The sequence below is a fragment of the Pteropus medius genome, unplaced genomic scaffold, assembly GCF_902729225.1.
Source record: "Pteropus medius unplaced genomic scaffold, Ma_sr-lr_union100, whole genome shotgun sequence".
In the NCBI taxonomy this organism is placed as follows: Eukaryota; Metazoa; Chordata; class Mammalia; order Chiroptera; family Pteropodidae; genus Pteropus; species Pteropus medius.
The window spans coordinates 19,198,553-19,220,624 of NW_024340692.1; the positions used below are offsets into that span (position 1 = coordinate 19,198,553).

General features: G+C 34.5%; 1 protein-coding gene across 1 annotated transcript in view; it reads right to left on the reverse strand.

Moving 5' to 3' along the window:
* Positions 1-951: 951 nt before the first annotated feature.
* ALDH1A1 (aldehyde dehydrogenase 1 family member A1) overlaps positions 952-22,072 on the reverse strand; it is a 52,188-nt gene continuing 31,067 nt past the window's right edge. Inside the window, exons 8-13 of the mRNA XM_039841825.1 lie at positions 21,016-21,118; positions 19,305-19,489; positions 13,612-13,776; positions 9,278-9,435; positions 6,174-6,248; positions 952-1,553 (exon numbers count right to left, since the gene is read on the reverse strand). Coding sequence (XP_039697759.1) covers positions 1,481-1,553; positions 6,174-6,248; positions 9,278-9,435; positions 13,612-13,776; positions 19,305-19,489; positions 21,016-21,118 — 759 coding nt within the window. The 3' untranslated portion in view covers positions 952-1,480. The remainder of the gene's footprint in view (positions 1,554-6,173; positions 6,249-9,277; positions 9,436-13,611; positions 13,777-19,304; positions 19,490-21,015; positions 21,119-22,072) is intronic.

The following is a 22,072-nucleotide window of genomic DNA, read 5'->3' on the forward strand; positions in this document are numbered from 1 at the left end:
AAAAATGATTCACTTATTTTGCTTCCTACATAGCAGCACAGGCAGAAGCTCTTTGGATGAAGGCATAAATATGCAGGTATGGTCCAGTTAGTTTTACACAGAGAACACTGTTCCAGCTGCTCCCTCTTGATCTCTGGATCTCTTCTCAGAACACTCAGTGCTCCTTCATTGCATAGAAGAACATCTTCATCATGGTATTAATTGATGTTAAATGAGGCTGGGGAAAAGGCAAGTTCTCTGGTTAAATAAATTTGGAGAAAAACTGTATTAAACAAAACTAAACAGGCTGTAGAACCTCTCAGAACCTGGAATATGCCATGTGCAGTTTGAAATTTTTCCAAAATGATTTCCAATGGAACATTTTCTGAGAGACTATGTTGTGGAACTTCTTTTCCCCTTATTCGCTACAAATCAAGCATCAATTAAGGTTCATATCCAGTCAAATTTCCTTCATGAGACCCTACCCAGTTCCCTCAGAGGTTATCACTACCTTGTTGGCATATTACTGTGCTCTTATGGTTCTTAGAAATTTCCATTATACACCCACTTTGTCTTTCTGTCTGTCTGTCTCTTCTCTCCCTCCCTCTTTCCTTCCTCTTTTTTGTTTGTATGGTGTCTTTGTTCTCCACTAAAGCACTGTGAGATAATGGAGCGCCTACTATTCACCAGTTTTCTGTAACACCTAACACAAAGTTCTATGTGTTCTAATTCCAGAACTTTGTAGGAACTCAATAAATGCTTGCTGAAGGACCGCAACCATCTATCTCAAATGTTTCCTATTGATTTCAAGAATTCTTCTGGAAAATAAAATGTTTCTTTACCTATTTGAGAATGAGCAGATTAGACTTTTCTTTTTAAATGCATCTTTATGCTTAAGTTAACACTGCTTTTGAGTGACAGCGAGATTACCATAACCAAAATTTCTACTTAAAAAATTCAAACTTCACAAGAATCATGCAAGGTTGGTTTTATTAAGCTTTATGTTTACATTATAGCTAAGTATTTCAGATAGTACTTAATTTGACAAGCACACATGACATTCTAGGAAACATGTCAACAAACTCCAAGGACTTCACAACTACTGTGAACAGCACACATCTCTGCAGTTAACAGGTATGTTAAGTATTTCAAGGCTGTTATTGAAAAAACACGAAGTGACAACTGGTCTTCTTCTATAAAATGATTATCCTGAACAAGTAGCTACAAACAAAAGCACATGATAATTAGGAGCTAGAGAGATCTTCCATCTAAATCTATCCTTTTTATTACAGATGGGATTTGGGGGTTACATATCAGAAGGTAAATGATTCAGTATAAGCTATACATCAAGTATACTACGTATAGTATTAATGCTAATATGATTAGCTTATGTTTAAAAAATCAAGAAAAGAATAATGTTGTTTTTAAACACTATCATAGATTAGCGACTGTAGGAGATGCTCAGCCATTGAGGATTCTTCTCTCCATTTTTGTAGTTACTTTATGAGTTCTTCTGAGAAATCTTCATTGTGACGGTTTTAACCTCTGTGTATTCGTGGAAACCATATTCTCCCCTAGAGAGAGTGGGGTGAGGGGAGGAAACCCAGAGAGTTTAGCACAGCAGTACAAATGTACTATAGTTCATGATTTGGTATAAGTTTGTTCTTGCTTATCTGGTTAGGGACAATGGAAGATATTTTCTGTGTACAGAAACATTTCAAAGAGTAGCTAGCTAGCCATAAGATATTTAGTCTTATATAAATCTCCATGTGTGGAGAATTTTCAAAATTTTTTTTTTGCATTTCAAATAATCATGTTTGCTCAATTGATTTTTACAGAAATTGTCCATTTTTGGTAGTATTTTACTTGACTATAAAAGAGGTCACGACACACACACACACACACACACACACACACACACACAAAATTCAGCCCAACACAAATTTTATTTCTAGTTTAGGTTAAAATAAATAAGACATATATAGTACAAAAAGAAAACTAGTAATAAATTGTCACTCAAATAGCATAGAAAAACTAGTAAATTCAAGTATAGCTTAGCTTAGTTATCATGTGTTATTGGCCCAGAAGTGACAAGGGGGCTAAAAATGACCATGCTGCCATTTTCATTCTAACATGCCCTAATAGGGCTTGAAGTGAATATTTTCTAGCTCTAGTTTTAAAAATATCTTTTAATTCTTGATTCTTGGCAAATTTTTTTTAAAAATCTGACCTCTTGTTAGAGGTTTTTCTTTCCTTTTTGTTTGTCTATTTTGTTTTTAAGAATGAAAAAGAGTTCATTAGCTTAAATTCAAGTCTTTGGACATTTTGTGGTTTTTTGGTTTTCATATTCATACAACGCCTGCCATTTCCTTATATAACTCTTAAATAAATGATCAGGAATTAGCTGAGTCAATCAATTAGGATCATGGTATCTTGTTATCAGGCTTATCAAGATCTTCTACCAGTTTTGAAAACTGACTGATTTATCCTTTGTTAAAAAGATAACTAAAAAGATTAGTCTAAGTTATTCTCTGTATTGTTTTGAGGAGAAGATTAAATTACATGTACCTCAGAGTATTCTTCAGATCATAACACTAATGCACATGTAGGCTTACAGAGGAATAAGATCTTGATCTTTTTCTACCTCTCCTGTCTGATGATATAGGCAGGTATGTAGAAGACATCTTTTTCTCCTGGGTAACCTAATCCTCTTATACTGATTATTTTCTTGGGCCATTAAGCTTCTGAAAATGCCTTCTAAAAGCTTCAATGAGCATGTTCTTCAAAGTAATTAAAGGGTTTAGTCTCAGTTATCTGAAACCCATTAAAGGATAATATTTTAGTAAGTATTTTATCTCACAAAGTTAGATATATTAACCCATGATTTTTGCCAATAAGCTTTCTATTGTATTTTGGGTTACATGGACACTTGAAACTCTCAGGATAGCACTAAGTGTGATTATTGTCATACTCAGGCTGAAGTAAGTCCTGCTCCTTAATATTCCTGTGCATATGTTATGTCTATTACACAAAAACATGTTTATACTTCTCTCTTTATCGTACTTGTCGTGGGTGATTAGTTCTGTGCTTCTTAAAACTTCAATGTACCAATAACTTGGGACCTGATTGAAATGCTGATTCTATTTCAGTAGGTCTGGAGAAAGGCCTGAGATGCTGCATTCCCAACACACTTCCATGTGATTCCATGCTTCTCATTCAGGATCTACACTGTAGTAACAAATTGCATCTGGTTTTCACTCTGGACCCAGAAATGAGCCTGGCACTAATTAAGAGGCACAGAGGAAATGTTTGCTGAACTGATTAGGCAAATAAAATCAAGCAAAAACATTCATGAGTTTTTTCTATAGGCCCAATAGTTTGTAACATTTCCATGCTCCCCTTTTCCAAAGGAACAGGAAGAAATATTTTGTGGAGTGCTGAAAGTCAATTAAGTTTGAAATGGCATACTAATAAAGTCTCAAGTGACTTATCAATGCAATTATACAAGGGAGAAATTTCTGCCATTTAACTCATTCCAGTGCCAGCACCAAGATATGAGATGCAAATCTAGATTCGGGCACTCATTATCGCCACCACGTTGAGGTCTACATAACACTATTTTTGGCTTTTTGAGGACTCTGTTCCCAACTAATCAATTCTGCCTTTCTGCTGTTGTGGATAAATTGTTAATGAGCTCCTGGGAGTGGTTTGAGGTTATCACTTCAATAATTCTCTTTGAACATCTTGCAGCAAATGATGTGTTTATTAAGTTTACCAAATTTGATTTCAGGTAGACATTAAAAGTAGCATTCTCGGCTAACACTTCGAAGCAAAAATTTACCATATAACTTTTTTCTTTTGTGTTTTAAAGAAGGAAATTATCTATGGCCACTTTTCAGATTCTTAGAAAATTACTGAGGGTTGATTCCTGTTTTCCATCCCTGTCTTATTTGATTTCCTTATGCCTCGACCTTAAAGTTTGACCTAATTGAATTAAATAGAATTTTCATGTTTGGTCTACTTTGTTATTTCATCTCTTTTGAATATGTTATCTTCAATATTCCTAGAGAAATGTGTTAGGTAGTTGGGCCAGCAATAAACTAATTGTACTTCAGAATAATCTAAGCTTTGCTACAGCTTTTTGTACAAAGTAATTAGTTCAGCCAAGGGAATCTCCAATATTGGATATTATAAATAAAAAGAACTAGAAAAGGAAATCATTTTGTTGAGTTTATACTTTGTGACTCTTACAATGCTAGAGAATGAACATGCACTATGTCGTTTTACTCTCATATCTAAAGAGGAATGTTAACATCACCTTAAATAGGAGAAAACAGAGGCTCAGAATTATACAACTTGAACCAAGCTGCGTAGCTAGTGAGTGGTAGAATCAGGATTCAAATGCAATGCAATTATATTTTCTTTACTATGTCATGCACTTTTTATGGGTTGATCTTTTGCTATTCTTTACCTCTTCAACATTTTAAAGATATCCATGGCTTTTCACTGCTCCACTGATAAAATGTAATTCAATTTTCTTGAATTCAAGACTTCTTAATCTGTATTCTTTTTAACTCGGAAATCATACTTCCCACCTCCAAAAATCTCCATCAGCCTACCAAATTCCCTAGCCCCTCAACATGTCACATGTAATGTTCTGTTCAAGATTGCCACTTCTCCACTCACTGACTCTCTACACTTGTTTCATGCCCTAGGTCAAGTTCCTATCTTTTCCGTGATGTCAGCTCTTACTCTAATTACTGCTATTAAGTTTTTATCCATTGAATTCCCACTGAGATTACACCATAGACTCTTCAGCATGGAAAGGAGCTCATAGACCATCTATTTTCCTCTTTCACTCCTGTCCCCACCACAAATGCTGACCTCATAGGACAGATGACAGCTGTGAGTTAGAGATGCCATAAATCTTATATTCTGGTGGTGTCCAGATTTTCTATCCTTTAATGCTGTGGTCTACACTTTAACTGCTTCTCCATCTCCGGGAGGTATAGACTCCCAGTCTATTACCATTTATTTCATAGTGCGTGTAGGTGTACTATATATGCTTTTACATATTCTTCTTGCCACCACAATTATATGAAGGATGGGACACAGTATGATGTTTCTAGGGCTTCCTGGGCCTTACATACATATGAATTCTTAATGAATGTACATTGAGAGGGGGATGGATCATTTTATCATTTCCCCTTTTCTGGTTGTCCAAAGACAGTTGCTTCATTTTAATTTTGCTGATTTATTTATATGATAAAGCATGTGGTTATTTCATGCATCTATGACCGTTAGAAACTAAGACTCATTTTACTTGCTATTTATAAAACAGGGCAGCTTTACTCTGATCCCATAGATTTGTATATGATGTATCTGTTTTCTTTATGATTTTTACAATTTATTAATATAAGAAAATTCTAAAAAATTAAGTAGTTAAAATTGATTGAACAAAAATAAGCAAATATATCGCCACTATCTTCTATGTAGGTAAACATAAAAAAAAATTATATAATTTGATTTAAAAAGCAACTGAAAGCTCATAAATGCACTTTTATATATATTCTCAATTTAATCATGACTATACAACATGTTTTCCTTAGTCAAATTTCCCTTTCAGTTTAGATTGTAGTGCCAAAAATAACTCAGTTAGGTAATTTAAAATTTTGGAGTCTACATCAATAATTTTTTAACAAATGAGAATCATTCCTCTTACAATAAAACTTTTTTTTAAGTAAAGACCACCTAATTTACTTATTTAAGAGGCATATTCAGATAACTAGAGTGTTCTTACGTTTTCACACTTTTTATAATCACCAATTTGTAGTTACATTTTCACACTTTTTGTAATCACCAATTTGTAGCTCCTTTCTGGAAATGTTTGCTAAATAGATTATAATTATATATACAGCAAGCAATTCTAAAAGTAGGCAATATTTCAATAACCAAAGTGCTTAGTATGGTCCCTTATGAATAGTAGGAGCTTAATAAAATATACTTCTCTTCTGCCATTACCTTTTTGTACTTATGGGGTAAGTCTAGCATTTCAAAAGCTATTTAGCAACATGAATCTCCAGGAAAGAACAGAGGCAAGTTTTAATTCAAGTAGTGACTATGGATTAATTCCCTGGGAGTGACAACCATTTTTATTGACACAAGTATTTATCTTAATAGAAAGTTATTCTTACAGTTCTCGTCCATTTCCAGACATCTTGAATCCACCAAAGGGACACTGGGAAGATACCACGCTGTAGCAATTCACCCTGAAAGAAAAGAAGTGCATTATAGATCATACTTAACCTGTAAAATAAGTTCTAAAATTGGAATTCTAGAAATTCAGAGAGCTCTTTAAGGACTCCATTAATTTTAATATAACGTATTCATTGAGATAAAAAGTAGCACTATAGATTAGGTTGCAGAAGAAAAAAATATATGAATATACACTGCCTGGAAACAAATAGAAGGGTATAATTCTGTGTGTGGATGGCCATTTTGGTTAGGGTATTATGTCCTTCGAAAGTTGTACTTTGAATTATAAAAGATAAATTAGCCAGTATGCCATAGGAGGAAGGATATGGCTTACGAGATACTGGAGTTCGTTGGCTGGGTGTTCTTTACTGCCTAAATTCAATAAGCTTTGTAATTCTCCTGAGAGTTGCATACCTTGCAGGCAAGAATCAATTTTCTTTCACAATTGTAATATGTATCATATTACTCAGTTCACTTCTTTTTCATTAATTGGTTCAAAAACTGTGTAAATGGAGGCATTGGTAGGAGTTAGATCTCATTATTAATTTGTTTACTCCTTGCTGTATTTCTGAGCAAATATAATTATAAAAATATGAATAATTACAATTAAAGAAAAAAATAGTGTAAAAGATCAAGACAAAGAGAAAAAGTTAGAACGCAGTTAAGCAGGGCATGAGCAATTTGTTTAGCTTTAAATTTCCTAGTGGCCAAGTGAACAGAGAAATCTATCTACATGATTCTCATTATATGTAAGAGGGAAAAAATATTATTTAAAAAAGAACAATGTTCTTTTAAAATACTTTTCCCTCCCTTCATGCTATTATAATAGGTAAACAATGGTATGACATCTAAATAAGTAGTATTATACTTAGAATAGTTTGATTATTAATTTGACCCTGAGATAATATTCAGACATTTTCTCAGTTACAGCATTTACTAACTAATTCCCAGAGTTCCAAATTTTCATTGAACCACAGAGTTCTTATCCAGCCTCTCCTTCTGGAGGATAGTTCCTTAAATAAACTCAGACTTCCAAAAGACAGCTTGTCTCAGCTTTGTTTAATTGCTCTTTCAACTACAAATGGAATCATTACTTTGAAATTAAGGGTACAATTCCAACAACTCTGGAATTCAATACTTAACTTGAAAACATTAAGCAGTGACTATGTATGGGACAATGCCGGGACACTATTATGTTCCAGGACACATTGTAATAAGATTATGGTTGCCTCTGTTTGGATAGTAGAGAAATGCTTGACTGGAGATTCCCACGCCACTGAGTGGAATGATGTCATAACAAGCTTCTTAGTCAGGCAGGCATCTAACATTCTGTTATTCCTAAGTCAAAAACCTGAGACTTGTTTTTGTTAAAAGCACAGACAATGTGTTTGCCCTTTTGACTACACTGAAAATGAAAATATTTTCACATAAGTAAACAGAAAACTGAGAAATATTCATTAGAGAAAACTGTAAGTTCTAAATGATCAGCCTTGTCAATTAATTCTCTTTCTATGATCCTTTCTTGTTATAAGGGAGGTGCTAGGCCCACAGAGCCTGGCTCTGCCTCTTAGAACCTGAGTGATATTAGGAAAGTTATTTAGCCTCTCTAAACAAATGTTTCCCCCTATGCAAAATGGGCGCAATAATATTACTGTGATTGTGTCATGGAGTAAGATGATGCATAGAATGTGCTTCACATAGTGCTTGGTACATAGTGAGTCTTCAGTAAATGGAGATAATATACACACATACAATAGCAATACTGATTTTATTAATAATTTTATCATAGGATAATTCTACATGAATTACTAGCCATACTGATTATTTATGAAGAATTCACTCCATTTTATTTAAGAGTCTCTGAAAGAAAACATCCTATCATAAAAAGAATCAGGCTTTTGAGCAGTGGTACTCAGTCCTGGTTGCACACTACAATCATATGGGTGCTTTGAAAAATACTCTTTAAGTAAAAGAGCTACAGAGATTGATATAATTTGTAGGTTTAATGTATACCATCCCCGACCCAAAATCATTTTATATATGTTTAAAGTTCCTCAGATAACTCTGATGTATAGCCAGGGTTGAGAATCACTGCTTTAGAGTCTGAAATAGGTCTGAATTTCAGCTGTCATTTATTGTGTGTTCTTGATCAATTCCTTAACCTCATTAACCTTTTGTTTTTTTATTGATAAATTTAACATAATTAAACAATTGTAAGGTAAGATAAGATAACAAACTTAAAGAATGCAGTGCAATGCCAAGTATAGAGTATATGTTAACTAAATAATGACTCTCTCTCCCTTCGGTTAGGAAAAAAGATTATGGAGCTCTCAAGAGGGGCAAAGATTGCTTGGCTGTCTCTTAAGGATAAATACTTTTCAATATCTAACAAATTTTTAACTGGAATAAATGTGACATTATTGGGAAGAAAAATAATCTTGGGTTGTTGCCAGGCCATAAAAGGGCATAAAGTGAGGTTTGACAGGACAAAAATTACCAATAAAGCAGTCTAGGGATGGAGGGCTGAGCAGGGGATAAAACAGTTTGAGAGGCTCAGCCTCAGCATTTAGATCCTCTAATTTAAAATATAAAAATCAAAGATATAGACCAGCTCAAAACTCAGTATGTTCTTCTAAATTAAGACCTTCAGAAATCTCTAATAATCCCAGAGTAAGAAGCTGATATAAGAATTAAATGTTTGCACCAAATACATATTATCTAATTAACTTGATTAAAACACGACTTTATCTCCTTTGTGTACAGCATAGTGCCTAGAGATTATTTAGTAATACTTACACTATATTAACCAAACATCAATAAAACATTTTAGGCAAGAAATTTGAGGGGGCTGCAGAGTTAAAGAAATACTCTTCTAAAATGCTTCCAATATGTCAGAGTTTTTTTGTTCTGTTTGTTTGTTTAAGGTACAACTGTTTTTACAGCAGACCATGTGATTCCAAATGAAAAATCAGTCTGAAAGGTTCAAAGTAACCTGTCAATAAAGCTAACATTGAGAAAGCCAACATTGGTAGGCTTGACTTACCACACTGTCCCCGCCTGCAGGGCAGAGGAGACTGTTATGGCTTTATCGAGGTCTTTGGTAAAGACTCCTGCTGATAAGCCGTAGAAAGTATTGTTTGCTCTCTTGATCACGTCATCTAAAGATTTGAACTTCATGATTTGCTGTACAGGTCCAAATATCTATACCACAAGGAAAGAATGAATAAATCAAAGTAATAGGTTAAAACTAAATATTTCAAATGATATTGTAAACTACCCAAAATTGACTAAGATTTTGCTTTTCATCTCAAACCTATGCTTAAGAATCAAAACAATAGTTGCTGGAATGTTAAGACATGTACAAAATCTATATTGAATAAGATGGGATACCCATACATAAGGCAATATTTGTTTTCTAGAATTGGAATTAGTCTTCCAAGAACTTAAATGATTATGCATGAAATCATTAACTACAGAGTTGCTTTCGGAATATTTAGGAACATTTTAAATTCTCTCCCTAGGTTTCCTCATTTTCCAAGTCACTACATAAACAGCAAACCCAAGAAAGCAATGCTTGTTCTACTGGTTAAATGAGTAGGCAATGACTGCTAATAATAACTATGTTTTAAATACCAGTTTACCATCAACTGAAATATCAACTATTATATTGGACTTAGATCTTTTCATTGTCAGCCAAGTTAGGTGAAACAGCATGAATTTTTGTTCAGATTCCACTATTTGGCCAAATCTTTTTTCAACTCACATATACCAAACAGAATAATTCATTACTGCAAGAGCTTAAATTCTCATCCACTCTGTACTAACCAAAGCATGAGTTCATTGGTAATAACTATAATCACAGGGTAGAAAACAAAAATCACAGTTTTTCATTCCAGCCTAAACACTTTCACTTTCTCTAAACTCTTTAGTTAGTGCAGCCCAATCTCAACTCATTCTGTATTTTAAGCCCTGATGGGAGAAAAACAACTGGGTTTTCTCTTAAAAATTAAGCTCCTGTATTTTCTCATAAAACATATTAAAATTAAATGAAAGAGAGGCTCCTCCAAGTGTTACCAGAATTTTTTTTGAAATGTAAATTCGAAGAAGCAAAAATCAGAAAAGCTAAGTAGTTTTCTGGTGTTCATCATCAATCTAAACGTAGGAGGGGGACAGCTAACATTCAATAGAGGCTGAGTATAAATTCTAAGGTTGTAAATCTAATATTGATACTATAACCTGGGAACCACATATATAGCAGCTACTATAATAAATGTGTTAATATGTTACTTAATTTTAATTGAACATAGCACATGGCTCTAGGCTCCTACTTTGAAGGAGCACACAACCTGCTTTACTACGAGCATTGCAGGAATGTAATAAATGTTTCCTTGATTGAAGATTTTTCCAATAGTCCTTTCTATCTGGTATTAACTAAGATAAGCAAGAATGAAAACTCTAACAAGACAAATCTTTATCAATAAATACAAAAGTTATAATTCAGCTGAGGGCTGAATCAATGTGCAGAAACTAAGTTGTTTGATTGTCCGTGTGCATTTGCTTTTTTGTCCTTCCTATTTATTTTCTGTTTGCAAATCTAATTCTGCATTTTTCCTCTAATCTGATGACATTGTGGGGGTTAAGGAAAATAACTCACCCAGATTCTCTGTCATTTCATAGGCATGAAATACAACTTTACTGAATGAAAGGATTATAATTCAGTATATTTGAGTTGCCAGTGCCTTCTTATTGTAGTTTTTAATGTAATACCTTCATAGACCAAAGCTGATGAATCTAGCTCTGGATTTATTAAAAGCTTCAGTGCCCATGAGGTAGATTACTTATAATTCTTAAATGTAAACTAGGCCTTCCTAGTTATGTGTCATATCTATGAATAACATTCTTTTTGATGTTAAGTAGGTTGTGCTCACCAAATATTTAACTGCAATATATTTGTCTAGAAAAATTAGGAAGTGCAATAACTTCCAAGAAAACATGGAAGGTGATAAATAATGTAGAGGATGAATACTATTTTCAAATATATGTATGGCTTTTAGATAGGAAAAAGTCTTAGGGAAATATGAGACCAGTAGGTTGAACAAACGAAGAGGGATTCCTAAGCAGCCAGAGGAAGAACTTTCTAATGCTTAGCATTGTCCAAACATGGAAATACCTAAGAAATAGTGAGTTACCTATTTCTGATGTTGTTTAAAAAGACATTGACTGACCACTTGTCAGGAACAAACTGATGGACATAATGGGGGTTGCAGAGGTGGTCTTAAGTGATCCTTCCAGCTATATAATTCTGAAATAGTAGCAAGTCACTCAAGCTCTTTGTATCTCAATGACCTCAACTATAAATTTGACTTTTGGTCTGAATTATCCACAATGTTTCTTCTGGTGCTAACACTCTATCAATTTTTAACAGAATAGTTCCCACACGTTCCATGGGATTCTGTAATGTTAGGTTATGATAGGACTGAATGGAGAATGAAGTTAATCTGAGCAACATATGGTTAAGTAGAAACAGCGGGGAATGGTAGTCATGAAAATTATACTATACTCCCAAACTGCCTTTAACTAGACATTTGACTTGATTACTTCTTCAGGTATTAGGTTTCTTATCTACTATTTGGAATGATGACAAGAATATATCTAAATCGCAGTTGGCTCTGTGGCTCAAAGGAGAACTCAAGATACAAAAAGTTTCAAGAAAGCTTGACATGATATATTCACAAGGGGACCAGAATAGATATAACATGTAGGAGCTGAGAACAATTACCATGTCTTTATTTAGGAAAGTTCTTGGATCAGAATATTATGCTTAATTATATTTAGTTGCCAAACATTAAAATGCATCATACGAATTATAGACCTTATAAATTTTTTGAGATTTTCAGTAGAAAATAATACTATCCCAACTATGTGAAAATAATAAAAAAGAGTATTTGACTGTTCCTTGAAAGAAAACACTAGAGGCTTTTTTCTAATTTTGGAGAGATTCTATGAAAAGAAAAACAATACTCTTATAAGGTTGTTGTAAAAATTAAATGAGAATATTTAAGGTTTATATTAAATATTTTATATTTGTATAAACATTAATATAAACCTTAAATATTCTCATTTAATTTTTACAACAACCTTATGAGTATTTATTTATATAAATATGTTTATATATGTTATACATTATACATGTTATAACATATATATTTATAAATGTATAATACATGCTATTATATATAATTTATATTATATTTATAATTTTTTATTTATTTATAAATTTTATTATATATAACTTTATATGTAAATAAATATTAACAAGGATGCAGAGAAATTGGATTACTCATACATTGCTAATGGGAATGTGAAATCTTTTAGCCACTCTGAAAAATAGTTTGGTAGTTTCTTAAAAAACTACATTTACCATATGACCCTTGGTAAATTGTACTCCTGGGCATTCATCACAGAGAAATGAAGACATACATTCATACAAAAAACTGTACACCAATGTTTATAGCAGCGTTATTCATAGAAACCCCAAACTGGAAACAACCCAAAAGTTCTTCCATGGATGAATTGTTAAACTGTGGTACATCCATACTATGGACTACTATTCAGTCATAAAAAGGAACAGACTATCCTTACATGCAACATCCCAGGTAAATCTATGAAGAATTATGTTGAGTGAAAAAAAGCCAGTCCCAAAAGACTACATGAAGTATGATTTCATTTATTTAACATTCTTAAAATGATAAAATTATAGAAATGGAGAACAGATTCATGGTTAGGGGAAAGCCAAAGTGGGGTGGGAGGGATCTGGCTATTAAAGGGAAACATAAAGGATTTCATGGGGTGATACAATGTTCTGTTTTGACTGTATCATACTTGCTGTGATACTATGGTTGTATAAGACGTTATCTTGGAAGGAAAGTGGTTAAAGAGTGTATGGGGTTTTTCTATATTATTTCTTACAACAACAACTAAGTCTACAATTATCTCAAAATAAAAAAAAATTAATTAAAAAAACTGCATATCATTTTATTCTTTTCCAATTATTTTCAAATACATATTTCCAAAGGAAAAAAAGCACATTGGAGATACGATTTTTTTTTTCTATTACATTAAATCTGTGAAGGAAACGCATAGAAATTGTTAAACATCCTGGTCTGTGTTTGGCTGGATATTCTTGGCCTGCCCAATGAATTCCTTACTATTTTTAGTCTTGATCACAACTTTAAACCTTTATCAATAACAGAAACGAAGAGTAACATTTACTGTGAAAAATGTACAAAGAGCTGAGAATTTTAAAGGGACACTTTGTGTACACACATGCAGATAAAATATGCAACAAAGAAAACAGAACAGAATGAAACCATTTACCTCCTCTTTTGCAATGCGCATCTCATCTGTAACGTTAGAGAAAACCGTGGGCTGGATAAAGTAGCCTTTATTACCCCATGGACCGCCACCACATTCCAATTTGGCTCCTTCTTTCTTCCCACTCTCAATGAGTTCAAGTATTTTTTCATACTGTTCCTTATCAATCTATTTGAAAAGTGCCACATGAAAAAGGGAAAAAAAATCAGCAACTTGTAAAGATAATACATTGCCTGGCCTGTTAATAAGAGCTTCAGAATGCTAGAATATTGTGATTAAGTCGAATTCTCAATCAAAACAGCTGATGGAGGCTCAGATTCATTCTTTAGGTATATTTTATTTTCATGACTTTAATGGAAAGAAAACTTGAAGATAGAGATTTGTATTCAGTAATTGTTTTACAGTTATGTAAGAAAAACATATTGACACTGCAAATGCATGTAAATCTTTTCACATGACTGTCACTTATTTGCACTGGAAGAAATGCTTATTAATAATCAAACACACATACTTGGAAACTGTAGTCCTAATGGAAATAAAAGGAGTGTTAAGAGAAAAAGAGAAGTTTGGTACTGACTTGAATTAGATACGACAGATGGAAAGCTGATACTTTGGGAATTTAGGAAGACTTCTAACTCTCCATTTGGTTCTCCTCATGCCTGATCATCTCCTCTGGCTGGGTGCATGCTGACCACAGCCCGGTCATCCTCCCCAATTTAGGTCCTTCTACGGCAGTCAGTAGGTCTGGTTTCAATTTCTGGCCCATCCTGATTGTTACTATCCTACTCCATTAAATGGGCCACATCTAAATATGTGACAAGAATTACAGAATTTAAATGGTTTGTTAAATAATATTTTTATAAGAAAAAAAATGAGTTGATAGTTTTGTTTAGGAAAACCAGGAGCATATACCTCTCCTCCACGCACTAGTATTGGAGCTACCTATTGCCTCAACTCCTATGTTGGGATGTTGAAGGGTTGGACCCAAACCACTGGTGAAGACTGTTTTGTCTTAGATGTGGCTGAGGTTAAATTTTAAAGGAAAATCTTCAGAGATCAAAGAGTTAAGGTGAGGGCCTCTTGCCAGTTTAACTTGTCTCTTCTCACTACTTAAAAGAGTTTTCTTTATTTTCTTCTTTGACTCTGCAATCTCCCCCATCTTCGAGGCCCAATAAAAGGTTGCATAAAGTTCTAACTGCACACAACCCAGCAACCATAGCCAATTAGATTAAGTGCTATTTGAAACCAGAAACCATTTTCTAAAATTTGCACAATATTCAGTGCAATATTGCTCAATGTTCCTCAGTACACAATATTTGATTGGATATTCTGAAAATATTCTTTGATTTCCAGCAAATTAAGAAAGTTGTAGTGCTGGTTTAATAAGAGGTGCTATTTAAATTACTGCATAATGTTTAATACAACCAAACTAAGAGGTGAGGTTAGGTAGCTCCGCTTGGTTAAGATATTCTACTTTGTCAGTAAATAGTCAAGGATCCACGTACCTCCCTACAAAGCTTTTCTGGCCTGTTTCAATGTATTAATCTGACAATGCCTCTAACAATTGTGATCTTTTCAGTTTTTATCTCATGATCTGTTTCCCAAGTCAGAACTTCTCCCTGCCTGTGACCAAAGTGGGTAATGGGTGACAATCAGTTCCCTGTTATGCGCTGGGGAATAGAGGCTGAAAGGATTTGTTTGTTTGTTGGAAATTTTAGATCATTAGTGAAAATTTGGATGGTTAATGAAAATTTAGATAATTATTCTAAAAAATATGAGAATTTATATTTTAGTGTCTGGCTACTGACAATGTGGTCATACAACTAGCAGCTCCAGTACTATGTTATAGCATTGTGGATGGTGGACCTTGAGACAAAGATACTTACTAAGAAGGGCTCCTGGGAGCTAACTGGGGTCAAATTAAAAAAAAAAAAGAAAAAAAGAAAAAAGAAAAACAGTCCAGGACCCGTTTCTACACAGAGGTTTCTTATGAAAACTGCACTTCAGGAAGAAGCTTGCACTAAAATCCTGCCTCCCACACTGCACTGCTTGCCTGTATTCTGTTCCTGCTGTCTGAGCCAGTGCCTACAAAGGAGTTCTTGGAATTGTATGTCAATCAATAGGACTGAGACTTTTCCTGTGCAATTGGAGCTATGCAGCTTTAACCCAAGCATCTTTACCGACCAATCAGCAGATCCATTCTGACTAATCAGGACAGTGCCTTTTGGACCATTCAAACTGTGAGGGTTTGGAGTCCTTGTTTGCATGAGGATGGACCAATCAGGGACCAGGGGCAAGGACTTCTCTATGAGTCAGCTCCTCTCTGGCACAGAGAATACACTTTCCCTTTCCACTAAAGACAGAAGACTGCATTTCCCTAGTTGGAGCTAAAACAGAGAAATCTCAGAAAAAGTGTCACTGGAGCAGAGCAGATGGAGAAGAGCAGGCAGAGTGGAGCAGACTGGCCAGAGCAGAACAGAGCTGTCTAGCAGGGTAGGAGCCTCTCCTGAGGGCTGTCTCATCCCAGGTCTGCCTCACAGCTATGTTGTTCCACAGCTATGCTGTTTCATAATTGAGCTGTAACACTATTAAGCTGTTCCACAGCCGTGCTGTTTCACAATTGAGCTATTTTTATTGAATAAAGTTTCCTTCTTCATCGCACCCCAATTTGAGGATTTCTGTTGGCGGTGAATTGGCATCAATGGTCATCAGTAGACAGGCTCCACCCCAGAGCTACTGCATCAGAATTTACATTTTAACAAGACTATTTAAGTGCCCAGGAAAGATTGAGAACATTGCACTAGAGTTTAGGAGCAGTGACAGAAAATTTCAGTTCTACTTAGGGACATATTCAGTTTAGTCGGGATAATTTTGATTCACCATAAATATAAACTTTCTTTAGAAGATTTCGAATTGACCATATCTGAGCTTGGCCTTCTTTTTAGCCCTCAGGAACTTCTCAATAATGCTAGGATGTAGCAGGGGCTCTTTACTGTGTAATAGGCCATTAGCTCATGGGCTAGTCTACGAAATGTAATAGGGCTTGACATTGCTGCAACAGTCTCAAAGTATACATTTTGATGTGTTTGAATGTGCAAATTCTTTGATCCCTGAGGGTCAATGGGTTGATAAAGATGACAGATTGAGAAATGACAGACACATCTCTCATATTATTTGGAAACCATAAAACAACGAGAGCAATAAGAGTAGCTATATGAAGTTATTGATCTGTGATGAGAATTGTCACTGTAGGTATAATTGGAAGCATGTAATTTTTATTTATTTAACAGGAATTGAGTATGTAGTATGAGCCAAGTTCATAAATACTTTTTACCGATTATCTCATCTCAATGCACGATGACCCCTCAAAATTGATATTACTGACTCTCATTTTACAGGTGAGAAAATAGAGCCTCAGGGAGGTTAGATTGTAAATCCAGCTTCTAACTCAAGTCCATCTCTCCACACAAGGACAAGATGTAACACTGCTGATGATGTTAGCACATTTTATGTGGCTATCATCAATTCTTTGTCAAATAAAAATACTGATTTTTTCCAAGTTTTTAAGTAAATGCACATTTTGTCTATGAAATAAATTGGAAAAGCACTTTACTAATGAAGAATTTATGATATATATGTATGCTAAAGCTTAGTGAATAAAGTGTCTCTTTCTATAAGCTTTCTTATAGCAGATGAGTATTTTTAAGGGTAAAGAAGCCCCAAGGGCTTTTCAGTCTTTTACTTCTCAAAGTCCCAACGTATCTACTTATTCTACTTATTTGGTGCAACCTGTGATAAAATCTATTCACTTACAGAGATTAAAGTTTTGTTAAGCAGTAAGAACACTGGATTGTTTACTTAAGAATCCTATGAATAGGAATTTTCTTAAAGTCTATTTTAATTTCCTTTTCTTAGAAATAATAAAGTGTTCTAGCTCAATTTTTTCAGCCTCTGATTGAACTGTGCAGATACCTAACAAGAGAAAAGTATTGCCCAACAATATTTAATGTTAAATATCTTAGATATTCTCTTCCTTCCCCTTTCCTCCCTTCTCCTTCCTTTCTCTTCCCTCTCCTCCTTTCCCATCTCTTTGTCTGTCCGTCTGTCTACCTACCAGTACATCATACAGGAAATGGGAAAAGTGCTTTACTTTTACATTAATAAATATATAGCTATTAAGAGAGAGAAATAACCACAACTAAAACTTAGAATCCTTTTTTTTTTAGAATGGGTGACCGAGTCAAATTGAATTTAACATATGTCTTGCTAGCTAATTGAAAAGTTTGCAAATATGATCAAAATTAGCGACTATTTCTATGTACTAATTAACTTGAAGATAAATACAAAGTATAATGGGATAAAGCCAAACAACTTATTATGGTATGTATTTTAGGGATTTCATGTGTGAATATTTGGCATTGCCTAAATCCCAAGATTTTCCTAATTGGATATTTTGAATGAGAATGACACTACAAGACAGCCTCTTAACTTGTCACAACTGTAAACTCCATGAGGTCAGGTAGCATAACCTTCTAGTTTTGCTTGGCATTGCCAGGTACCCATCCCAGGGTTTAGCTGATAGTAACATTCAATAAATTTTGGTTAATCAAATTTATTTTTGACTTAGTGAATAAATCAAGAATAGTATTTGTTCCAAATCAACAGTGTGGAACAGCGATAATTTTTATTGTGGAGGAATAAAGGCTCTAAGTTTATTGTGTAGACTCTAGAGCAGGATTTCTCAATAGCGCCCCTTTTGGTATTTTGCACCAGATAAATCATTGTGGGGTTCCCCTGTGCAATTTTAAGATGATCAGTAACATCTCTGGCTTCTACTCACTAGATACCAGTGGGTAGATACTACTGGCGGTTCTACCAGTAGAACTACCCCTCTCTCCAAGTCGTGACAGCTAAAAATTTCTCAAACATTGCAAATTGAGGGCAAAATTGTCCCCAGCTGAGAACCACTGCTCTAGAGCAAGATCCCAAAGGGCAAGAGGAGATTTAGAACCAAAGGTTCAGGAGCTTCCATAACAGACAATACACGGAGAACTGGGCAAGGAAGAGTGAAAGAGGACCTTTGAATAAAAGAGAAAGAGAAACACTCTTATTGAAAATAGTTCTATGTAGACAGAAGAAAATGGGAATCTGAGGAGAGTAATTGGTCTGTAACAACTAAAATGAGAAGTTTGCCACAAACTCAGGAACATCAGACCTTTTAGGACACATCATCAGTAGAAGATCAGAGTAACTAAAGACATTGGGGAGAGTTTAGAGGCATGCTAGGTGCCTCTCTCTGTGGTTTGGAAGCTGAGACAAAGAATGGATTCCAAGAAAGAAATAAATGATAGACTTGTATAAAAATTTACAAGTACATAGAGAACTCACTGTATATGGGAATCAAGAGGCATGCAGATTGAAGGAAACTATAAATTTACATCATTTGTTATTTTTCCTCTTTAATTCCTAACATGAGTCACAAGCTGTTCTTAGACATAAAAACTAGGCAATACAAGAACAGGATGATTTTTTTACTGTTCGGAGTTAGATTAATTACTTTTTTAAATCACTGATATAGTATCACCACCCAGGAAGACGCATACATGGGAAGTAATCTTATTTAATGAAAACTAGGCCTAAAGAGAACGCTTTATTCTTGTCCCCTGAGAAGTCTATTCCTTCTATTGTATACCTACCTGAGGGCCTTGATTGACTCCTGGGGTCAGAGGGTTTCCAAGAACATACTTTTTAGCCCGCTCGACACTCCTTCGAACAAACTCATCGTAGATTGATTCTTCCACAAAAAGCCGGGATGCAGCTATACAACATTGGCCCTGGTGGTAGAATACCCCAATGTGTGCAAACTCAACGGCATTGTCCACTACAAAGAAGACATCCACATTAAAGAAGAAATAGTTCCTTAAGATTATATACATATCACAGAGGCAATATGGTGTTACAGAAAAACCATGAGTTGTGTAGTCAGACATCGATTCAATATATTCTACCTCTTATCAGCCAGGTGACAAATTAACCTTTCTGATCCTTTATTTGCAATGGAAATAGCAGCAACAAATAGAATCTAAATAAATGTGGTTATTATTACAAGTTTTAACATGGACATTACTAAAAATGTGAAAAGTGTCATAATATCAAATGTCACTACAAAAGGTTTTTATAAATATCTTTGTTTATAATTAGGTGACATCAGGCCTCGGGTTTTAACTAAATGACAAAGAAAATATAAAATATCCATCGTATTAAATAACTTCAACACATTCTTAGATACCTTGAAAACTGGTATTTCTGAAAAAAGAAAGAAGAAAACTAATATTCAGAATCGATCCCCACTTTACACCTGTTCTAGAAGAATTTTTTCAACTCTATCTAAACTATACCACATTATTTCATGTGTGCTTATAAACTCTTCTCATCTATGTATTTGAGTTGGTAGAATGGGCCTTAAAAGGAAGAAATAGTTTGTTCATTAGTAGATCCTAAACAAATAGAAGAAAGTTTTCTCTGCATTTTAATTATTTAAATGCTGAAGAGTTAATTCAACATTGTAGCAGTTGGGCATTGTTACTTTTTTCTTGTGAATTAACCACATCTGCTTAAGTTTTAGTGCAGGCAGTTTATGGAAAGGTTTGGTAAAATCGGGAATCCTGTCATGTTTATAGACCATATAATAAGGTAAGGTGATCTAAAAGTTTCAGTTAAGATCACAATACAACATAGGCCAGTTCCATTAGCCATTTGTGTTTAAAGCCTCAGACCAATAACACAGCTGTTAAAGAGTTAGATGAGTATTTGAGCAACTATTTCTGTTAATTGATTCTCATTTAGGAAATAATTGTGGGATTCTACTTGATATTTTATAGTGGAGTCACATTATAACTATAGATTTAGTATATGTTAATTCAACTACACTTGCTAGAAGAAAAAAATTACTTAAATAGTATTATTTTCTTCTGGCCATGTCAAATAAAATGAGTATATGACCCAAAATGAAGAGAAATGATGAATGTGAAATTTACTTTGATTCCATTTGGTCTCAGTCCAATATGTCTGAGGGTATCTCACTCTTCTTAATGGGATGCTACTACTTAAAGCTATGGAATTAGAAATATATATTATGGCCCCTAAATGTAAAACAGTTAGTTTATCTAGAGTTCAGCTGGGAAAATAGAAATCTATTCCAAACCAGGAAGAAATAGTGTCTGTGTTAGACTTAGCTAGATGTTATAACTGTAGGACATTTTAAAAGATTTTTAAGAGTAATATTCGACTCTGATTAATGCCTTACACCTTGACATGAGAAGCAACCCCTCTTGTAAACTTCGAGTTCACTGTATGGCATTACAAAAAGGATGAAAAGTAAAAGGTAAAAGAGTGATTTCTACTCACAGTCTGCGTCAGCAAACACAATGCAAGGGCTCTTTCCACCGAGCTCCAGGGTCACCCTCTTCAGATTGCTTTTCCCAGCAGCTTCTTTGATTATTTTGCCAACCTACAATGGAGCATTACAAAATAGGTTTAACCTGCTTTCGTGAAGGCAGGTTTATTTAGCATTTTAAATTTATATGAAGTTTGTGCCATAGCTAAGTTTCATACGAGAGAACCTTAAATGGCATTTTTCAAGATCTAATACCTCCTCTGTCAAAACATAATCATATGGTGAATCAGAAAAATGCTCATGAGAACAGAGATATAGAATACAGAAGCTGATCTTGATGTATATGGCTAGAAAGTTATTTTTTTCATTTTAAGCAGACCATTATCTTTCTACTGATCAATTTGACATATCTGGCTCCAACTATAACTTATCTATTTGACTCTTCATCACTCTATAAAATCCAGAAAAACTCTATCCAAACTGGCATATTTGCCACTCCCTGAACATTAGCTTCCTCATTAGACACCCATCTGACCTGGCCCTACCCTTCCTTGGGGTCCAGCTCATATCTTAGCTTCTCTTTGAATTCTTCTCTGATGGCTCTAGAACACGACCATTTCTTCTTCTGATCGCTCAGGGAACCCTCATGAAGACTCTTTCAGAGCCTCCCTCAGATTGTATTATTTTATAGATATCAATTTCCCAAGCAGATGTCACCTGCCTGGTAACAGTGACAATATTCTATCACTGCATACCTTTTTCTCAGCACTATCACAGTGGGCTTAACTGTTGGGTGACCAACAAACCTCTCTCTTTTCCTCTCTCCCGCCACACCTTTGAACAGTGGAGTTAGAAGAAAGAAATTGGATCTGTGCTCCGTGCTGCTATTTCAGTTAGCTGGAATCCTACTGTTCTGATTTCTTCTTTAATGCTAGTTGCCTCTCTTCAGAGAAAGACATTGGTTTTTTTGTTTGTTTGTTTTGTTTTGTTTTTGTTTTTGTTTTCCTTTGTGGATCACTTCCCATCAAGATTATTTTCTGTAGTTTTCATTTTTCATCTCTAAAATCT